The 17,808-nt window shown below is 41.7% G+C and overlaps 1 protein-coding gene across 1 annotated transcript; it reads right to left on the bottom strand.

The window, feature by feature from the left end:
- Nucleotides 1–6,916: 6,916 nt before the first annotated feature.
- On the bottom strand, nt 6,917–15,940 carry LOC122054971 (probable LRR receptor-like serine/threonine-protein kinase MEE39). The gene is made up of 9 exons (XM_042616379.1): nt 15,832–15,940; nt 15,621–15,753; nt 15,176–15,574; nt 14,558–15,039; nt 14,114–14,246; nt 7,611–7,679; nt 7,444–7,515; nt 7,278–7,349; nt 6,917–7,199 (listed from the first exon to the last, which is right to left on the bottom strand). Exons 1-9 carry the CDS (start codon nt 15,938–15,940, stop codon nt 6,917–6,919), a joined length of 1,752 nt encoding a protein of 583 aa, XP_042472313.1.
- Nucleotides 15,941–17,808: the final 1,868 nt, after the last annotated feature.

The following is a 17,808-nucleotide window of genomic DNA, read 5'->3' on the forward strand; positions in this document are numbered from 1 at the left end:
CTGTCGGAGATTAAGTTCTTGCTGAGTGAACAGACATTTGAGATTCTTATGGTCAGTGAGAATCTCAATTGTAACACCGCACCGATAATGCTGCCAAATCTTCAAGTCAAACATACTGGCGTTCAGTCACAAGTCATGCACTGGGTAGTTCTCCTCATACTCCCTCAACTACCGAGAAGTAGGAGACTACCCTACCGTGCTGCATCAAAACAACGCTCAACCCTGTAGAAATGCGTCGGTATAGAGCACGAATCCGTCCTCTCCAGAAGGTAAAACCAAAAATCGAAGCTGACACTAGTCTCCGCTTCAGCTCCTGGAAGCTAGTCTCGCAATCCTCAGTCCAAGTGAACTTCACGCCTTTCCCGGTCCGGCGTGTAAACAGCATAGAAATCCGTGAGAAATCCTCAACGTATCTCCGGAAATATAGAGCCAAACAAAGGAAGTTGTGAGCCTCTTATATCGACTCCGTCTACTCCCAACGGTAACAACCTCGATCTCTTGTGGAACCACGGTATACTCCTACTGGTGACCGCGTGTCCCAATCATCATCACATAAGACAATCCAAATAAGCACTACTGATCATCACATATAGATGTTCTCGTCGAAACATCTCTAGATCTAAGCAAAGGTGGTGTACGTGACTCACCGCGGATCCGAAATAGATCACAACATCGTCAACAAAGACAATGGAAACCGATCCAAACATCCTCAAAATACCAGAATCATCATGATAACATCTAGGGCACCGCAAACCCTAATGGTAAAGCCAAGACACATAATGTCTGTATCACAGATATTCCTAACCATAAGATCCCTAACAATAAGTCCGAAATCTAATCACCAACAATATAAATCGCCAAAGAATAGATCCTAGATCTGATCACCAACGATATAAATCACCAAAGAATATATCCTCAGTGTGAGAGCAACGCTCCATCACAGAAAATACCACATATGTGGGAGCAACAGAAATCCTCAATATGTAGGAGTAACACTCCACTACAAATAATCTGAAATATGTGGGAACTACGCTCTACCCCAACAATCCAGAATATATGGGAGCTACGCTCTACCACAAACGATCCATAACATGTGGGAGCTACGCTCTACCACAACAATACATAAGTGCCCAAAGCACCTAACTATCTAGCTAGAGATTGCACGAGATCTCTCTACCACATATCACTGTGGGTAGCCTAGGGTATAACCACCCAGTAAGCAAATCAAATCCATAGTCAGCTCTATCATCCTCCTAGTGGGTCGGTCACCCACTAATGGGAGAATTAGTTGACAGGGTAAAACCACCAATATCATAATGTAGACATTTAACATTCTACATTTAACATAGATAGAATCATCATGATGCTACCAACCATACATCTGACACACGTGCACACACAACATATGTATGACCGACATAATCCTCCAATTAATACACACCAAAAATACTCACATCATAGGTATAATTCACCATGATACCTCCAACAATGTATACCGAACCCGTGTGCATATATCATCGTAGGTAAAATCAACAATACCCTCAAACAACACTCACATGACAAATACACACATATGCCAAGAGTATAATCAACATATACTTCCAATAAGGCATACTAAAACCCAGGTGCATTCACAAATCACATATAATCAACAAGATACCTCAGATACCACACCAAACACATATGTACATATCACAACACTGATGTAGTCGACAAGATACTTCCCACATGACACTCACACCCATGTGCACATACCACGACACAGATTTAAATCGATAAGATATCTCCAATATGTCAATCAGGCACGTACAGCTAACTAAATAGCTATAATCCACAAGGAACCTACAATAACCATATCTAGATGGGAATACCCACACTATTTACAAATGAACTATCCATCATAGAACTCCTTCAACTCATAACAATCATATGTACACTTCATATATATGCATAATTAGCATATTCATCCAATCTACCACACAAATCCTATGCCACCTTCTAAGTTATCCAATTAGGTACATACAGTCTAAAATTAAAGTACTCATGGAATAGGATACATCGATCCTCTATCGACTGACCAAGTCGTCAATAGTATATGCTAATTCAACCCTTTCCCACGTCGGTATAAGCTAGGTACTCGATGTGCTCAAGATATCCAACTAAGCACGAATAACCCAAGATTCAAACATCTAAAAGTAAAGTAGGTCAATCCCCTACTGATCGGATCAACAAAACTAATCGATCATCTACTAACTAATCAAGAATAAATAAAGCCTCTACAAGCATTTAAGGTAAATCGATCACGACTACCCAAGTCAACAAACGTCAATCTATCTTCTACTGACCGATCTAACAAGAGTAAATCAATTATCTACGGATGAAATTAACTAAGATAACATGGTATACAACTGGCTAGGTCAACATAAAGATATAGATACTATCCATTACCCAACTAATAATAGCAGAGGCTGGTATGTACCTCAATCCGCTATCCAACTAGTAATAACAGAAACTAAAACTACTGGTGTATGATATGAAAAATCACCAGAAACTGTAATCCCTCAATCTCTATTAAGGTCGATCATCGTCAGTGGCTAACCCCTCACATGTAATATGGCTACAACATCAGACAGAAACCAGATACAAAGTGTCATAACTATCACAGTCAACAATGCATACTCTAACTAAATAGTAGGATAACAGTATACCATCATACCTCCTATAGCTTGGAGATGTCCTGCTGCTGCCAGGTCCCAAAACCCGAAAAGTCACATCAAAGAGACCAAAACACAAAATCCGAAACACCGGGAAAATAAGACTCGTAAGCCGATCTCTGATACCAAATAAATTGGTATCAGATAAATCTAAAAAATCCAGAACACATAGCAAATATCGTAAACCTCGCTCTGATACCACTAAATTGTCACGCCCCGAGAAAGATCCTGTCCGAAGAAATTTTGGCAGCACCTCCCCTGTACGGGTGACAATCTGAAGCATTTATACAAAGCCCTCAGGGCCACATATACCTCGGCCAACACGGCCGGAAATACTAACAAACAAATAAGTAAACAACCACGCAGTTATATATGTAGCAGCCCACTCGGCTGTACAAAAATCAAAGCACAACGGAAAATAACAGAAACCAAATACAAACCCAGACACTGACTGCTAGCCGGCTAGGCTTACACAACCATCAACCAATACAAAATACACTCCAGAAACAAAACCAGAACACAAGCTAAATACACAAGTTCATATACCAAAATAAAAGTAAACAAAATGCGGAGACCGATCTTCTGAGGTGACGTGGGGACCAGCAGACAGGATACTCCAAGAGACACCACAAACAACCTGGTACCTGAAAAAAAATAGTGTCCACGGGGGTGAGTTCAACGACTCAGCGAATACCAATAGACATGCCTAGTAAGATATATCTAACAGCAATAAACATGGAATACAGCTTCCTAATCATATATATAAGAAAGATGCAAAACTGAAAGATAACTGAGGAAGCTGTACTCACCAGGAACTACTATCCAGACAAAAGGGTCGTCAAACCGAAAGTGCCCTAAATCCTGTATGCATGTCAAACATATGCATCCAACCAAATGCAGCAAATAAATGCAGCAAACACAATCACAAGAAATAAATGCATCAATGCATATGATATCAATGATGCGTCCTGGTCACCCCTGACGCCAGTCAGTCATCTCACACACAAATGGCGAGACCGAGTGGGTAAGGCTGTGACAACCGTGCACTCTGTCGTCACTGCTCCTGATGAGTGATCGAGTGGACGAGATGCTGTCGGAGTACACCTATCCTCCTACCCCAAATCATAAATGGGGGAGCGCAATGCTCTCAACTCCCAGTACACGATGACGGGGAGGAATCCCTGCCGGCTAACACGTTGTGTCACACTACCCATGAGCAAACCAACGTAGCCAAACAAAGTCCCTGCTGCAACACACACTGCCTGAATCGACCACTAACCCATGAGTGGTGGTGTGTGCAGATCCATGTAACTAGCGATGTGCTCAACAATAATGGAGTCGACTATCGCACAGCATGCAATCATGATGCATGACACTAAGCATGGCAATATCATGATCATCATAGAAAAATCCATATATATATAATATGGATACCACAGTATCAGTAAGTCAAATCCATGGGTCTAGGGTATACAGGTCTTCTACGGTATAACAACCTAGATCCTGAACATATCCCCCTCCATAACATATGTACCAACAATATGGACAGATCAAAGAAAAAGGGTCTAGGTACACAAATCAGATATGATATACAAATATAGGTACACAAGCCAGGTATGGTATAAAAACCTATATATCAGATAATCTAGATACACATGCCCGCAATAAAATCCAGAACCTAGTCCTAACCTCAGTAAAGCATGGTATGTCACTAACTCCAGGAACTAAGATACTCATGGCAATAATCACGAGGTATAAACATGGATACATAACAAACGACCAAATAGAACAAGCTATGGATATCAAACCGTGACATACCAAAGGCAAACATGATCATTGCTTGTAGCTATAAAATACTATGCATATCCAAATGACAATATCATAAAAGATAAGTCAAGAGGTACCCGCCTTAAATCTAGACCGAGCTAAAAATCTCCACGTCGAAGTACTCATCTCGAACCAGAGTCCTGTAATACATGGTATTCAGATTTAGCTAATTACATATAAATAAATTAGCTAAATCAAATCCTCGAGAAGCTAACATAAATCTAGATCCAATTATAAATCCTAATTGGATCATCTAACTCCTCAATCGTTTCTTATCTAATCCATTCAAATTAGGTTTGGCAATAAGCATAATCCATCACAAGTTCTAATCCAAATCTAACTAACCAATTCATTTAATTCATTTAGGTTAGGTAATCCCAACCATTCCCCATCTATATCTGGATTTAAATCCGTGAGCAACCTCAAACCAAAACTCACCTGAGTTAAATGCCTCATCCGATAACTCACTGCCGGAGAAGTTGCTGCCAAAGCTTGCTTCCCAAAGAACGTTGCTACCAACGGTCTATTGCCGACACTGCAAGGAACTGCAACGGTGCTAAGTTCTTCCTCTCTACCAGAGATTTAACAGAGGGGAAGACTAGGCTTGATTTCCCTGCTCCTGCCCGAACCCACAGTGAGCTGCTGGATCAAAAGAAATCCACAGCGCATAAAATTCCAAATCCACAGGACACGATACCTGTACCTCACAGCCGTGTTTGTTGCTCCACAGCCCTCAACTAATTACTCTTCCTCTCCACTGGTCGGAGGTGATAAGAATCCGACGACCGCGCTAGGGCACAGGAAATTCGGCACAGTTTCCTCTCCAGGTGAGGGAACCAGAGGTGGGCGACGCCGGTAAGCTTGACCTCGTCTCGTTGCCGCGATCTCGATTTAAGCAGGGAGAGGGAGAGAAGACCTTGAGCACACGGCAAAGAAGATGGCTAGGTCACATGAGTTCGACGGCGCTGGATCACAAGGGAGGCCGGCGGCACGGTGCAGAGATGCTTGGCATCACCGGCGGCAGGGGAAATGGGGCTCAGACCTCACAGTGGCGACGGCTAGGGCACAAAAGAAGGGAAAGAGAAGAAGGGAAAGGGCTCGGCGAGGGAGAAGTAAAGAATCCGCCGTGTGCGGTTAGGGCCAAGAAATCGCGTCGGGCGCGCGGAGGGGAAAAGGAAACGGTGTTGGGGAGAAAGAAAAGAAAAGGAAAAGAATAAAAATGAATAGACTTTCCCTCGCTTAAATGGGGTAGCCCAAACATGTTTTTTTTTTCCCGGGTCCTATTTTCATTCCCGTAAACTCGTCCTTACGAGCTCTGAAAAATTACCAAAAATTTTTCAAAAATTCCAAAAAAATCTCTTATCATTATTCGCTAATTTTCGATATTTTACACATGTTCTTACACTTAATTGAGAAGCCTTATCTACCAGCACTTTCATGGCTTCTTCTAGCTGGAGTGTAGTATATGCAGACTTTTTTTTTTTGGTCCATTATCCCGCGTTTTTAGGTTAATCATCTATTAAAGAAAATTCATCTGTTAATTTACCGATGCTGAAATTCGATCTTTGAAATCTGAAAAATTAAGAATATACACTCTGCTTGTACTATTGCCTGGGACAGAGACACGGCACTTACGCAGGCACTCCTTTCTGAGAGAATGATATAGAAGTTATAAAGAAAACGTATGTGAAATTTGACATTTGATAACATATTATCAGTGAAATAAATAGGTTGTCTCCTGCAATTTTGCCTATTGTATTTACTGCTCATGGAGAGTTGTAACAACAAATATTTTAGAGAAAATAATACCACAGTAGTGTTAATTTGGAAAAATGAGTACTATGCTGGATTGTAAACATCAGAATAGTAGTGTTACATCGGAGAGATCTGCACCAATATGGTGCTGTGTTGGAGAAATCGGCATACAATGGTGGTGGAGCAAGCACGAAGTTCTAGGTGACGTTTGGATAATTCGGATCGCCTGTGGCTCGGATGTTTGGAAGATTGGTATTATAGTTGTTGGAGGGAGAGGTATTATTGAAATTAGGTGTCCGGTAAAAAGTAAAGTATTGTGCGTCCTTTAAGAAATTTATAAATTCATATGTGCCCTATCCGAAAATGCCAAATAATTTCAGTATTTTTTGTAAAATATAATATTTATTTTTTAACAAATAAATAAATAAGGCCTACCACACGAATATATATTTTCTCTCTAGGAGCAAGCAAATGAAAACCTACAACCATTTACTATGAAACACTAAGGAGGAGATGAACACGAACGAAAAGAATTTATAAAACATTTTTAGAGGTGTTTTTATTATTTTTTATTATTGTTTTTTCTTCTTTTTTGGTTCTCGAAGGGAAATGTTGTTCTCTCAAGTCACCCTTCTCACTCTCCTCCTTCTATATTCTTCTTCCTCAACCTCCTCAAACTGTTGAGGTTCTGGTGCCGGCGGTGACACTGGCCGTGGCATCAGCTGCTGAGGTGGCCGTGGCATCACTTGCTGCGGTGGCCGACTGTCTGACTCACCATGGCAGCTACAACAACAAACTCCAACAACAACAATAATAACCACCACTGCAATCACACTCCATATAGCCTTCTTCCAGTGAGGCATGTGCTTTTCTTCTATTGTCAGCAAAGGATTCCCCGTCAAACTGTCACAAATATCGAAAAGAGTCCTCGTAGCCACATCCACTTAACTAAACAAACTAATGCCATATAAACATATATACTTGAGGTTTAGTTTGTTGTTGCTGAGCAGGGATTCTGGGACTCTGCCACTCAGCTGATTGTAAGCGAGATTCCTGCAACAACAGAAAACAATTCAGAATCAAAATAGCTCAATGGATTTGTTTCTAAAAACAAAAAACACAAAACACAAAACACACAATGGCTTACAATTCCCTCAAGTTGGGCAAGTTGCCGAGAAAGTCAGGGATGGATCCACTGAGCAGATTGTTATCCATGTATCTGAAAACATTTTTGATTTATTTTGTTTAGTGGGTTTTTTTGTTTTTATTTTGCGTGAGGAATATGATTGTTTGTTTCTTGTTTAATGTTCTTACATGATTTCAAGGGCTTGCATTTGGCCAAAGTTAGGGATGCCAGCTTCTAATCCATAACCTGAAAGGTAACTGAACGAGAAAATGGAGAAGAAAAAATTTAATATTGAAAAGAATTGAAATAATATTTATCACTTCGCTCTAATTAAGTAGAAATGGGTATCGTAGAAGGAGGCCACCAGTTGACTCTTGAGCAAGTAATCGACTAAGAGGACAATAAATAGTCAATTGATCAGCAGATTCAGACCATGAACGAAAATCCTATAAAGGGTGTCTGTGGAGGTTTTAAATTAGCTAAGATTGGTTCAAGTAGGTTCTCAAGCGGCATTTCTCTCTAGTTTGTGTACTGGATAAATTTAGAGTATAACTTATGCACACACAAATATCTGCCTAAGTTTTTTTTTTTCCTTTTGTATTTGTTATGCTTATTTGTTGTCGTAGTACTTGTAAAATGTTTCTATGTCTCTGAAAAGTGACCAAGAAGGGAAAAAGTAATGAGATTCTAAGGTTAACACTATCAAATGAACACAAACCGTGGAGTAGGAACTAGGAGTTTCGAATTGATCAATAAAAGTCTTGACCAAGAAGGAAAACAGTAATGAGATTCTAAGGTTAACCCCACCAAATGATCACAAACCATGGAGTAGGAACTAGGAGTTTCGAATTGATCGATAAAAGTCTGGATTGTGTGTTTGTGTTTATATTTTATGATTTGGCCACATACTAACAATTGTAGAAAAATATTGTCAATGAGAAAATTATTGGTGCAATCTTCTTTGGGTAAAGGTTGACTAAGTTTGGGTTGACTCAAGCTTGAGTTTCGATATTTGGATAAGATGTATGAATGAGAAGTCAAGTAAGTCAATGTTAACTAGAGACTTAACTGGTAAAGTTCTAACTGAAAGTTAGGTAAACGAGAAGTCCTAACTGAAGATTAGACAAATGAAAGTCCTAGTGGAACTAAGCAAACCTAGTTTGAAACTAGGTTAAATCCAAGGTAGGTTAGCTAGGAGCTAAACACTTAGCACAAGTAAAGTCCTAGTGAGACTAGGCAAACTTAGTTGAGAACTAGGTTAAGTCCAGGGTGAATTAACTGGGAGCTAAACATTTGGCATAAGTGAAGTCCTAGTGAGAATTAGGCAAAGCTAGTTGAGAACTAGGTTAAGTCCAATGTGGATTAGCTGGGAAATACTTAACACAAGGGAAGTCCTAGTGGGACCAGGCAAACATAGTTAGAAACTAGGTTAAGTCCAAGATGGGTTAGCTGAAAGCTAAACACTTGGTGTAAGAGAAGTCCTAGTGGGACTATACAAACTAGTTGGGAACTATGTTAAGCCCAAGGCGGATTAGCTGGGAACTAAACACTTGACACGAGAGAAGTTCTAGTTGGGAACTAGGCAATGGAAAGTCCAAGTTGGTCGAGAGTTGATCGGACATTTTTTGAAAAAGTCTTAACAGGTCAAAGTTGATTGTATGCTAGGTAATGAGAAGTTTCAACAAGTTATGGAAGGCTTCGGGTTGGGCAAATGAACCCTAAAACCAGGTTTAGGAGATTAGCTCTAGGTAATTGATTAGGTAATCGATTGGTCCAAAGTCAAAGATTTCCTCATGAAAGTAGAAGGGTTCTGAATTGATTGGTTAATCAATCAAGGGCTTGGAGAATCAATTAGGTTGATCCCGTCCGAAAGCAGAGAAAATGATTGGTTGGGAGGGTGACTCTGATGTTGATTACTTGAAGACTCTGATTCAGTAAAAAGTGGCTTCGAGTAGTCCTGCGTGTCAAAATAAACGTTAGTGACTGGGCCAGAGAAGGGGTTCCAGCGTACGCCCTCCGATGCTCAAGTCAGTGATAAGTTGAGTAGATGAACATTAGCTATGAATGTGTAAAACTACTTAACATTGCGTACCTCCGCCTGTAGATGGAGACCCCTTTTATAGTGTTCTATTTGAATATGCATGAATCTCAAAGCATTTCTAAAAAAGGACATACCATAAAGATGCTTTGACACATTTCTCAAAATGGACCTGCAAGATCTGCGTTTGACAAAGATGAAGCTTCTAATGTACAAATTGCATGCAGAATATTCTTTGTCCTCGGTGGGACACGACGCCAAAAAGAAATACGAAGTCGTTGGGTTGAGGGACCCACTATATGCTTACATGTCAAGCCGACCGAGTTCCTCTTGTAACCTGATCGACAATCACTTGCAAGGGAAAGCTGATTGGATTATAGAGTATTGTTGGGGACTCATCCCTCATTTAGCCTGTCTATTTAGCTATTGAGTTCGATCAGACCAAGTGTTCCATTTGTCCCATCGGACCATAAGTCCGTTCGGCTGGGTGGCTCAGCTGGAATAGTTGATTATGGTAGCTCGAGTGATGAAGAGGACTTTACTCTGGAGGGTACCGACTTGGTTTGGAACTCCAACCATGGTCCAACCGGCCAAAGGCTCCGATTGTAAAATACCGAGAATAGGTGAATATTAATAAGGAAAATTTTTGAAATTTTTGAGAATTTTTCGGGAATTTTTGGGAGCTCGTATGGACGAGTTAACGGGGATAAAAACGGGACCGGAAAAGCCTGTTTAGGCTACCCCATTTTAACGAGGAAAAGTTTTCTTTTCCTTTTTATTTATTTTTCGTCTTTTCTTTATTTCTTTTCCCTCTTCGCCGTTTCTTCCTCCCCCGCGCGCCCGACGCCCTCCTCCGAAAAACCCTAACCGCCGGCCACGACAGTTTTCTTCCTTCCTTCCACTTATTCTTCTTCTTCTCCTCTGCCCTACGCCAAACCCAATTCTTCTTCCCGAGCCCTCACATTTCCTCCCGACTCCTCTCCGCCCGAAACAAGGCCGCCCGACCTCACGCGCACGCCCTTACCCCTCTGCCGTCGGCGACGAGAGCCCCGATTCCTCTCATCTGGCCGACGCGGCGTTGACCCTCGATCCGCCGGCATCCGAGCCCTAGAGTCGCTGTCGTCGCCACAGCTTTGCCGCCGCTGTGCCCTAGCTTGAAGCCGACGGTTACGGTCCTCTCTCTCTCCGGCGGCCACTGCTTTGCACTCCTCAGCCCTAATGCCGGTCACCGTGTTGTTCCTCTGTGCTGTGCCCTAGCTAACTTCACTGTGCTGCCTCACCTCTGCTTCTGCCGGTTTTCCGATTATTATCCGATCATCTTCCCTGGCTGACGGCGTGAGCACGAAGTCATCTAGCAGTGATCTTGGAGGTAGAAGATCTATTTGATTTCTAGTCATCTTCTTATTTGATTCTTTCCTTGATTTGATTGATTCCAGTGGGTTGTGATGCTCGGTGGAGTTAGAAATTTAGGTGTTGTGGGCTGTTCCTGGTTCCGGCAGCCACTCCATCTAGCTACTCTCTTTGATTTCAGTAGCAAGAACGACTGAGAGGTTGAGGTAAGATGAGTAGATTTTGTTCTTGAATCCGGTTGTTGTTGGTTATGGATATTCTATTCTTGATCCGAACAGTGTAGTTTATTCCTAGCTATGAGTTGGATTCTGGGTTAGGTTTATGTGATTATTGATTAGGGTTTTGCCCTAATTTAGGGTAAGAGATTTTTATTTAGCTATTTATAGGAGTGTAGCTAAATAAAATATTTATTTATTGGTGACTTAGGGCTTTGACGCGAGACGAGCATCTCGACGTCCGAGTTGGACCAGATTGATCTTTCTTATTGGAGGCGGGTATTTTGACTTATGTCTTTTGATATGCATAATAATGTGTTTAACATATAGCATGATTGTGTTATCCATTTGTTTCGGTTGGTCACTACATGATATGTTACATGTTTGCTTGTTTACTTATTATGCACCGCATGTTATTATTTACTTGATCATACATGCTTTAGGTAGTGACTCAACCATATGATACATTATGTTCAGGACCTAGGGTTTATTTGAAACCCTATCTGTTTATGTACCTTCCATTTGATTCATTGTCTTGTGGTACACATTTTATATTTATGTATGGAGCATGCTATGTTATTTGTGATATTTCCATGTTTAGTGTCATGCATCATCTTGCATTATTGCATGCTGTGCGATTGTCTGCTCCATTATTGTTGAGTACATCGCCAGTTACATGTATCTGTACACACCACCACTCATGGTTTAGTGGTATATCAGACCGGTGTGTGACAGTTCTGCTGTTTGGCTCCGTTGGTCTGGTGACTCAGCGTGGTAGCCGGTAGACAGTTCCGCTCTGTTTGGCTCCGTTGGTTTAGTGTAGCAGCGTTGTAGCCGGCAGACAGTTGGACTTTGTTTGGCTCCGTTGGTCCGCTCATGGGTAGTGTGACTCAGCGTGGTAGCCGGCAGTGACTCCTCCCCGTCATCGTGTACCGGGAGATGAGAGCATTGCACTCCCCCATTTATTATTTCGGGGTAGGGGTATGTGTGTACTCCGACAGCATCCCGTCCACTCGGTCACTTATCAGGAGCAGTGATGTCAGAGTGCACGGTTGTCACAGCTCTACCCACTCGGACTCACCATTGTGTGTGAGATGGCTGACTAGCGTCAGGGGTGACCATGTCATTGGCATCATATACATGATGCATTTATTGTTTGTGTTTGCTACATTTACTTGCTGCATTTATATGGATGCATATAATTGACATGCATACAGGATTATGACACCCTCGATTTGACGACCCTGTTACCTTTATACCTTGGTCCTGGTTAGTGCAATTTTCTCATGTTTTTGTTTCAGTTGCATTTATTCTTCTCGTATTCAGGAGATTGTACGCATGATTAGTGTTGTCTGTTATTTACTTTATTATGCATATCAGTTGTTACCCGCTGAGCGTTGGACTCACCCCTGCCTCCGTTGTTATTTTCAGGTTGATGCTGTCAGGAGGCAGTTCCAGTCGCTAGTCCCCATTGCACGTAGTGCTAGTCCTCTGCTGATCACGAGTTGTTATTTTAGTTTTCTCTATCAGACTATGTTTTGGTCTTGTAATGTTTTACTTATGGATCTTGTAAGGATTCTTATCGTTGATGGATTTTGGTATGATTTGGATATGTTTTACTCCATGCCTGCCTGGACGGCAGAAGAGGTAAGTTTGTCGGATTTGTGTTTTATGAGTGTAGTGGAGTAGGAAAAATCGGATTTGAGCTTTACGAGTGTAGTTGAGTAGGGTTGTTTTCGAGTCATCGTATTACTGTTCTATTTGTTTACTATTAAACTGCGTGGTTGTGTCAGCCAGAGGCTGAAATTGATATTAACTGCATGGTGATTGTTTTATTATTGTTATTATTCCAGCCGCATGTGGCTGAGCTATATGGTAATTGTAGAAAGTTTCAGATTGTCCGTCATACAGGGGAGATGCTGCCGAAATTTCTTCGGACAGGGACTCCTCCGGGGCGTGACACCGATCAGATGAACGCTTAATTGAGACAATCGTATGCACTGACCCAGAATGCTGACATTCCTTGACTTTGACTGTCATGCCAACCGGTCTCCTTGACTTTGACCTAACTCGGGGGTCCACCTCAATTGGCATATCATGGGTAATGGATTGAAAGGATTTTTTTTTTGGTGAAGCACAGTAGTTTCTATGCTGAATTGATTAGGAAGGACCCCAATTGATTGAGAGTTGTTCGCGAAGAGGCCGAATTGATTGAGAGTTTGCTCAATCGATTGGTAAGAGTTTGCGAGTGAATAGTAGACTTCTAAATCGATTGGTCAATCGATTGGAAGCTACTTAATTGATACCTACAGGGCTTAATCTATTGGGAAAAATGGAAAAAAATCGTTATGAGATTTGGACAGCTGGATACAATCTACTTTGACATGGTAATCGATGGGAGTAAAGTCAATCGATTAAGAACCCTAAATCAGTGCAATATAAAGGGATTTCGCGGAGGATTGAAGCCAACTCTTCTCCGCCTTTTGTTCGCCAATTCTTAAACTCTCAATGACAAGTATTACTGCATTTTCCAGGCATCAAGGGACATTTTCCAAGCAAGAAGAAAGCAGGCTAAGCAAGATTCAAATATTATAAAATCGTTTTAAATTTCTATTTGTATTTGCTTCTTCTCTTCTTGGTGTATTTTCGTATTTATATTTATACAAGGTGCTCCGCTTCCAAGAAGGAGATATTTATAATGTATTTGTGAGTGAGGAGAGTAGACCCTTGGATTGATCATCTTAAAAAAGTGGATACCAAGCAAAGTGAAGATGTTAGTATTACTTTGAATTTTCCGCTACAACATCAACAAGAAGAAGTGAAAGAAACTGTTTACCTCCCTCTAACTCTCAAGTATCCTAATAAAAATGAAGAAAGCTAAATCCATTATTCACTACTCCTCTCTAGCGGCTGACACATACCGGTTCTACATATGCTAGTTTTAGTTGACTAATGCAATCCAAATTGACCTAGTTAGATCAATCGAGAAATTAAACTCGGATGAAACTGGAGGTAAACCGATTTGATCAAGTATTCAAGTTTGGTTTGATCAGAAATACCTAGAGGCAAATCGAGTTGGATTACTCACATAGCTCTTACTCTCGGAGGATCATTTGCATTGCAACCCAACCATTCCCAGACCGTGTTGTTAGGAAGACAGGGATCACCTGTCCATGCTTGTAATCTACTAAAACTTTTCTTCATCTCTTCCACACCATTCACTGTAAGCAAGAAAATAACAAATAATAATAATTATAAAACATGCCTTTTATTATCATAAAAAAAATCTCATTTTAAAAAATATCAAATTATTTTTAAAAAATTATTAATCTTATTATATTTTTCAAATAGTCTTATTTTACACTGTTATATAGGACTAACTTCCTGTTACAACAATATCAAAATAAAAATATTTTTAGGACAAAAAGTATCTTTTGATTTTTTTTAAAATGATAATAATAATAAAAAAATGTTAATTAACAACTAAATTTTAAAAATGATTAATTCATTAAAAAAAGGTTAATTATATTACCATCATCTTCATTACTTCCGGCGAGAAGTGTTTCTCCCACCGTATAAATCTCAGCGGCGCAAATCAGTGGTGGTAAACTCGATCCAGAGACTGCAGTGAGCTCAATCTTCATATCTCCGGCCGCTGGCTCCGTCGTAACGTTCACTTCGCTGCAAATTTGATACTCCGGCGACACCTCCAGGCCATACTCCTTCCCGTCGACGCTCGCCACGAACTCCCTCGTCTCGCCATCGTCTCGTTGGATCACTTCGGTGAAATAGAGAGCGACGTAGTTTGTTCGGCTGCTGTTTGCGGGGAATTCGAAGCTCAGTGAAATGGCATTCGACGCGTCTCCGGCGGTTGGCTCCGCGGCATTGAGGATCACCGGAAGAGGAGGGTCGTCGGCGCAATAACCAAAGATCGAACTGAAATTTGCTGCCACGGAAACGAGACTTGGATCTTGGTATGGATTCCACTCTCTGTTGTAGTCATCTTTTGTTGGGCTGATGGAAATTGATTTTTTATTTTTATTTTTTTATTTTAGTTTGGAATAAAAAAGATCCAGTTTTTTGAAGATTGATATGAAAAGGATCGTTTTTTTTCCAAGATTGATATGAAAAAGATCGAATTTTGGATCACCTGACGACATCGGAGCCACCGAAACGGACGCGGTGGCTGAGGTACCAAGCGTAGTTCCTGTTCATCTTGGAGTACATGCCGGTGGCGAGCGGCACCACCTCAAGGGACGAGATGAAAGGGACTTCCTCCGGCCGGGTCCGGGCGAGGCAGACCAGGAAGTTGTCCCCCTTGGTGGCGTACACGATCTCGTGGAGCACCGGCTCCGGCGAGGAAGTGTTGACGGTAACCCATTTGTTGGCGTCGATGACGAGGTCGAAGGTGGGCGGCCGGCTGAGGCCGTCGTAATTCCCGTAGTAGAAACCGGCGCGGATGAGGTACTTCACTTTCTCCGGCGTGTTGATTGTGTAGCAGTTCTTGAGGAGGGTGGGGAAGAACCGGCGTGTTGATTGTGTAGCAGTTCTTGAGGAGGGTGGGGAAGAACCGGAGCGAACCCATCGGGTCCGACACGAAGACGCCTTTCTCTACCGTATTGTTCTCGCCGGTGGAGATGAAGCCAACGTCGGTTTGCCACCGGAGCCCGTCGCCGTCGGTGTAACTGGTCCTCGTTCCGCAGTCGATCAGCAGCCATTCTTCGGAAGCTAATTAGTTGCATGAAAGCAGACCAAATTTAAAAACCGCCTTGATTAAGCTCCAAGAATCTCGATTCGGATACTCACATCCATGCGACGGATTCGTAAACAATAGGACGGAGATCAAGAGCAGCTGTGCTTGAAGAAGAAGTAGCGCATGGTCGATCGGAGCACAGAGGATCAGATGATGAAACATGGTGAACAGGGCACGATAATGGTTTCAGTTTTGATTGAGAGGTCGGCGGGGGAATTTATAGATGGCATTGTTTTGAGGGATCGAAGAACCCCGCGACGACGTCACGGGCCGGCAAGAGCTCCGGAGTCATCGAGGGGTAAATAGATATACCAAACAAAATAAAGTCAAGGTGTTCATTTTAGAAAGATTCATTGATACAAACTATTACGAACAGATCTAAGTATATTGTAGTAGTTAAGTTAAGATGACGGAACACTTAAAGTCAAGATGAGATGATGATTTTGTTGAATTTTGTTTTAAAATTTAAAGTAATTTTTGGTAGTGTTTTTAGTTCCACATTACTAATTGGAAAAACTTGGAAGTGCTTATATAGGAAGCTCTTTCATCCTTGCTTAGCAATGATAAGGGGACCTATATGCATGCGTGGGCCAAGCCCAAATCGAGTGGATTTGGGAGGTTCGAGCCGGAAATCCATAAATCGGGCGTCACGTACGCGATTATCGCGCGCAGGGGGGGGTGCAAATCCCCAGCCCGTGGGCCTTGTGCTCACGGGCGGCCTTGCGCTCACGGGCGGCCCGGTCTGTTTTTCACTGAGACGCGTTTCCTCGCTAGCTTCGTACCTTCTCAGAGTGAATAAAATCGAGTTTTTCGCTGCTTTCTTGTCCTGAGGCTTGGTCTTCCGGCGATCTGAGGTTGGGTCCGAGTGTCGCGTCCGTCTTGGAGTGCACCTACGGACGAGACGAGCGGTTGTCGGATCTTGGGGGAGTTTTTACCGGGGAGCCTTTGCACCGAGAGGCGGCAATAAATTCTCTAAGGACAGTCGGCGTGCCGACGCTTCAACCGGATAACTATATTCTAAACCCGACTCCTTTATTTATCTGTCTATTGCATGCTATTTTTTGTGCAAATATAATACTGCTTTTATTGCTTTATTTATAATATTCTTAGAGAATTTATTGCCTGTATCAATAGACATGATGAATGATAGGGTAATAGGATCTGATGAGGCTAGTGCTAGACCCGAGAAATTTTACGGGCAAAACTTCAGACGTTGGCAACAACGGATGAAATTTTGGCTTACTACGCTAGGGTTATTTTCCGTTATAGAAACAGACCCTCCTTCACCTAATGAAGAGGAACCTGCCCGTAGTGCTGCCTTAGAGAGGTTTAAGCAAAGGGATTATCTCTGCCATGGGAGAATCCTGTCTGCCCTCTCAGATGCACTATTTGATGTATACTGCTCAACCTCTTCAGCTAAAGAGCTGTGGAAATCTTTGGATAAAAAATACAACTCCGAAGATTCTGGTTTAGAAAAGTATACTGTGGCAAAATTCCTGAACTTCAAAATGGTTGAAGGCAAATCTGTGGTTGAGCAGACACATGAATTCCAAGTTCAAATTCATGGTCTTGCTGAAGGAGATATGCCATTACCTGAAAAATTTCAGGTCTTGTCTATCATCGAAAAATTGCCTCCGAGTTGGGAAGATTTTGGCATGACTCTTAAACATCGGAGAGGTAAAATCTCTCTAGAAGATTTAATGATTGCCTTAAATATCGAAGAAGAACATCAGAAGTAACATAAAAATGATGATACAAGAATGCCTATGGATTTTATTCCAAAGGCGAATGTAGTAGTCTCATCTGATAAGAAGAAATTCAAAAATCAGAAAATGAAAAACAAGATGAAACCCAACCCAAAGGTTCAAAAGAAAACTGGAACCAAACCTAAGCCTTGCTGGGCATATGGACAGGTTGGACATTATGCCAAATTCTGCCCTAAGCGAAAGGACAAAGAGAAAAACCAAAGCAATACCAAGGCAGAAGTAAATGTCGTAACTGCTAGTAACGACACCAACGATAGGTTTGTT

Source organism: Zingiber officinale, chromosome 3B (assembly GCF_018446385.1).
Source record: "Zingiber officinale cultivar Zhangliang chromosome 3B, Zo_v1.1, whole genome shotgun sequence".
NCBI lineage: Eukaryota > Viridiplantae > Streptophyta > Magnoliopsida > Zingiberales > Zingiberaceae > Zingiber > Zingiber officinale.